Source organism: Conger conger, chromosome 4 (assembly GCF_963514075.1).
Source record: "Conger conger chromosome 4, fConCon1.1, whole genome shotgun sequence".
NCBI classification, from domain to species: domain Eukaryota; kingdom Metazoa; phylum Chordata; class Actinopteri; order Anguilliformes; family Congridae; genus Conger; species Conger conger.
In genome coordinates this window covers 4700018-4705017 of record NC_083763.1, presented here as the reverse complement: position 1 = coordinate 4705017, position 5000 = coordinate 4700018, and the positions used below count along the sequence as shown (strand labels likewise).

At 52.3% G+C, this 5000-nt stretch overlaps 1 protein-coding gene across 1 annotated transcript in view; it reads left to right on the top strand.

The window, feature by feature from the left end:
* Positions 1–5000, top strand: part of patj (PATJ crumbs cell polarity complex component) — a 114752-nt gene that overhangs the window by 41671 nt on the left and 68081 nt on the right. Inside the window, exon 21 of the mRNA XM_061237740.1 lies at positions 2456–2603. Within this exon, the coding sequence (XP_061093724.1) occupies positions 2456–2603 (148 nt within the window). The remainder of the gene's footprint in view (positions 1–2455; positions 2604–5000) is intronic.

The following is a 5000-nucleotide window of genomic DNA, read 5'->3' as shown; positions in this document are numbered from 1 at the left end:
GATGGTAATTGATCGAGCGCGAGCTGAGCCCGGCGATGAGGCGCGTAGCGGGAAGCTGCGTAAATCGCCCCGCCAGGTACGCTCCGCCGCAATTAGCCCTGATTAAACGCCGCGCCACCGCGGTAAATACCCAGGAAATGGCCTCTTATTATTTATCCTCCGAGTGGGAGTGGGGGAGGGGATGGGGGCGAGGGGGGGGGGTGTGTTTTTGGGATTCAGTGCGCACCTTCGTCCCTGCGTGACCGGACTGGCGATGGGGGCTCGTGGGCTCCCCCGGTGGCCGCAGACGGAATGGCACTCTCACCAGCTTGTTTAAAAAAAAATACAAATAATAAATAAAATAAAATAAAATAGTTGTTTGTCGGTTGACTCCTCTCCTCTGGGAAACTGCTGATTGAGGGGCCGCAGTTTGACTCCTAACTGCCAACAACCGGCAACGGCTGGGGCCCGAGGGAAGGTTCTTGGAGATTATATTAATATTATTGTTATTACTATATTCGATTTCCACGGAGAGTTAACCGTGTGATATTTCAAAGGGCGCTGTCAAAATGGCGGAACTGGCGTTTCTCCTTGGGCTAAGGAGGGGGATGATAAGAACCCGCTCTTCGGTTGTCCTCCCCACACCGAGGGTGCATGATGGGAAGCTCGGTCCTCCCAGCAGTGTGGTATAGAGGCTGTGGGATTTGGCTTTGTGTTTTTGTTAGTCAGAGATGTTTATGTGACCCCTCTTGGTCCTTTTTTTAATTCAGGAAAGTTGTGTCTGGGTGTAATCAGGCTCTGAGAGGTTCTGCCTTAATGTGGCGCGTTGTACGTGATTGCTTTGCCTTAGCGATTCGCACAACATCGCTAATGATCAATCGCCGTGGTTTCGAGGTCGGTTTCTTCGTTTCTCATTACCGCATACATTCATCACAATCTCCTGCACAACAGCTTTAAGGCCCTGGAAGGACTCTTCGAGCTGATTGGGTGTAATTGATACACCTGCTGTCCATTAAAATGCCCTGTGTGTGTGTGTGTGTGTGTGTGTGTGTGTGTGTGAGAGTGTGAGTGTGTGAGTGCGTGTGATGCTCTGACTGTGAAGTAGGGCCAAGCAGCCTGTTGTGAATGCTTGTAGAGGTTTTGGAAGGAAGTTTGGTTTTCAAACACATTCAAAAATTGTAACACTTTATTTGAAGCCTCCTACATAAGAGCTGTATAACTCCTTCATAATGTACTGCATGGCACATTCTTATGTCAAAAGCGCTTATGTCAATAACCGTCATTGTCTTGTGTCAGTTCACTTGGTATATCATGGTAATGTCATTTGCTGCATCAATGTTGACGTAACACCAGATGCCTATTTGCGGTTTTTGACATAAGGGCTTATGAAGTGCTTATGAAGTGCTTATGAAGTGCTTATGAATGTGCTACGTAGTGCCGGATTTCTCAAAACCGCAGATGTGTCGAATATGTGGTGACCGCCACACGCGTCCCCAGTGGAGCGTTATTTACATCCGTAACATCCAGTATTTAATGTCAGTCGTCCTTTCTGAGTGGCCCTGAGCAGTCTGGAGCTGAACGGTGGAGGCTGTTGTGATTGGCTGATTTATTAAGGCTCTTCTTCACTGCAGAGAGAGAGAGGGGGGGGGGGTTATTGGCTGTAGTGGCTGGAGCTGAACCATGTGCTGGCCTGTGCATCTCTCTCTCTCCCCCCTCACCCTCCTCTCTCTCTACCTCTCCCCTTCTCCCTCCCTCCCTCCCTCTCTCCCTCTCTCTCTTTCAATCTCTCTCCCTCCCTCCCTCTCTCCCCTCCCTCCCTCTGTATGTGGCCCTCACTGAACTCTTTCCGGACAGTTCTGTGCAGTCTCTCATCCTCAGTGCAGGAGACCGGGGACTCACCCCCCCCCCCCCCCCCCCTGCAGAGAGCCGCAGTGTTGGAGCGCTCACAGACATAGTGCAGTGACTGAGGCTCAGGGTCCTCTCATCTCCCTCCCTCTCACACGCACGCACGCACGCACGCACGCACGCACGCACGCACGCATACATGCATAATTACGACAACTTTGTGCTCGCTCTCTCCATCCTATGTCTCTCTCTCTCTCATGCGCACACACATGCATAATTAAAATGCATTCAAACACCTCCGTTTTCTCTCTCTCCCTCTCCTCCCTCCCTTTCTCTCTCCCCCTCTCTCTCTCCCTCTCTCTCCCTCTCCCTCTCCCTCCCTCCCTCTCCCTTTCTCTTTCTCTCTCTCTCACTCTCTCAAATTCAGAAGTGTCTTATTGGCATGACAAGTGAACTTGTGTTGCATAAACATTGACAAATAACAACATATTATAATAACAGCAACAAACACCCCCCCCCTCTCCCTCTCTCCCTCTCCGTCCCTCTCCATCCCTCGCTTGCATGGTTTCCATCTCGAGCCTCCGCGCCCCCTGCGTGTTCTTCCTGACGCCCCCTGTTCTGTGATTGACAGCGAGGGCCGGCCGGCGGTGCCCCGCCCCCGATGCGCCTCCCCCCCCCGTACAGACCGCCCGGCGGGGCGGCGGAGGAGAAGGTGGAGGAGGAGGAGGAGGAGGAGGAGGAAGAAGAGCAGGAGGAAGAGCAGGAGGAGCTGGACGAAGGTGAGCCCCGTTACCCCGCGTTTCCGAGGTCCCCCGCCCATCACCCGTCACCCCCCCCCCCCTCCCGATCCCGCCATGCCCCCCCCGATCCCGCCGTGCCCCCCCCCTCCACAGCCCGCTGTAATCAGGGGTGTCATTCCGGACCGGGAGCGCTGTGTCCGTGTGTGCTGGTTTTCCTTCCGTTTCCTTTCCAATCGGCAGCCAATGAAATCCTCGTGCGTGTGGCTCTGTGGCCAATCGGGGACTGAAATGAATCGCTAAGGTCAGGGCCAATCACGTGAATGAGGTGTGTGGGTTTTCATTCCAACCAGTCACTGCACCAACAGTTCCCTCCTCTCTGGGTGAAGGTGTTTTAACTCACGAAATCAGCTTAGTGTAGTGAGTGGAATCAAAACCTGCGTATACTCGACCGTCCGTGGCACGTGATTTGGCACCCTGGGCCCAAGTCCTGAATGCACCCAGTGTGAGAACCAGCAGACGCTGCAGCTCTGGGAGAATAGAGTCTGACCCCCCGGGCTTACAGAAGGCTAGCGCAGCAGAGGAGGCTGTGATCGGATGGCGCTACACCTGAGAACGGCTGACCTCCGTTTTAGGAGTGACACTGCGATGGTCGTGTTCCTGCTGGCAGCGGCCAGTGTGCGAGTTCACCGCGTGTCCGCGGGTTCATCCGTCGTGATTTGTGTTGCCGGGGGGATGGCGGGGTCTTACTCAGCAAATGGTGCGGCTGCCAGCGACCGACCGGTCGGCCATTTTGTCTGCCGTCCGCAGACGCTTAGACCGGACGGTCCGGCCCCGTGTTCAGCCTGATTCGTGATTCATTCAGCGACGCCGAACAGGGGAAACCAACAACCGCCCATTTTCCGAGCGCACCAGAAAACCGAAAGGTGTTTATTGTTCCGAAAGATATCCCGGACGAGCCCCGGAATTCATGTAACATGACTGCTCCAGAAATGCCGATTTTTGAAGTTTCAACAAAAGAGATGTTTCTGCGATTCACAACACAAGACTACGGCGTGAAATCTCGCGGCGAGAGTGAGAAATAGCCTCAGGCCCACTGCTGTCGATCCCCAACCAGGCTGCAGCTACACCCTCACAACCAGCACTGAAGGAGCAGAAACACACAGGCTGAAAATACCAAGCCAGGCTGAGACATGACTCAACAGGATGTACGACCTAATAAGCTCCAATACCCAACAAGTTGTACTACCAAATAAGCTCCTGTCCCCGACAGGATGTACAAGCTAATGAGCAGCTATACCCAACAGTAAATACTACTTAATTAGCTTCTGTAACGGACAGGAAGTGGTACATGATGGATGGATGGATGGATGGATGGATGGATGGATGGATGGATGGATGGATGGATGGATGGATGGATGGATGGATGGATGGATGGATGGATGGATGGATGGATGGATGGATGGATGGATGGATGGATGGATGGATGGATGGATCTTTATTTCTCCCCGTGGGGACATTTCAGTCTAATGAGCTCCAATACCCAACAGGAAGTACTACCTAATGCGGTCTAATAACCCAACAGTAGGTGCTCCCTAAGGCAGATATAGTCACTCCTTACCTTTCATTGTGTGTAACCTCTGGTTACTGTGTAATGGCCTCCATTTTGTGTGGATGAGGTGGGGTGGTATCTGGAGCTGAATGTGGCAGAATGCATCGCTGTGCAGGGACGCTCAAACCCTGGCCCTGCATGCCCAGAGCTTGCCTGCTGTTCTTCTGTACCCTGTAGTTAACTGAATAACGTACGTCACCGACTGGCCCAAAACTTACTTTTCTCGATGGCCATCATGAGTGTACTCTGGAATGTGGTCATTTCTTTCCCCTTTTAAAAAACGGTGATTTAATCTGATCTTGATTTCATTATTGAGCTGGTCCGGCCTGTCGTTGGGCAAATTTGGCGTGTGAAGTGTCTAAGCACCTTGCCTGTCCTGGTTAATGTCTGTCAGGGGCTTTTGTATTGCGATGCGTTTAGCTCAAAATGGCACCATCTGTCCCACGTTAGGGTTCGAGGGAAATGGGCAGTCGATTGAGGCAGGGGGCGTGAGCGTCTCGGTGTTTTATTTCACCTCCTGATACCCACAAGAGGACATTTGTGTGGTTTTAAGTACAAAAAAACCAATCTCTATTCACTTTTACCTTCTCCGGCACGTCTCGTGAGCCTTCCCAAGAAACAGGATGTCTTTAAGGCTTATTAATATCAGTTATCCTCTGTTCTGATTGGCCAGCTGGCTCCAGCAAACTGAACACCGTCTGTGCTGAGCGCCTGGATTTGTTCCAGCTTCGAGGAGGGCCGTGCCGAATCGAATGATCGTATTGTCGTGACGTCACGACTTCAAAAGGCTATTTTAAATGCACGTTGTCTTCTTGCGGATTGTGTGG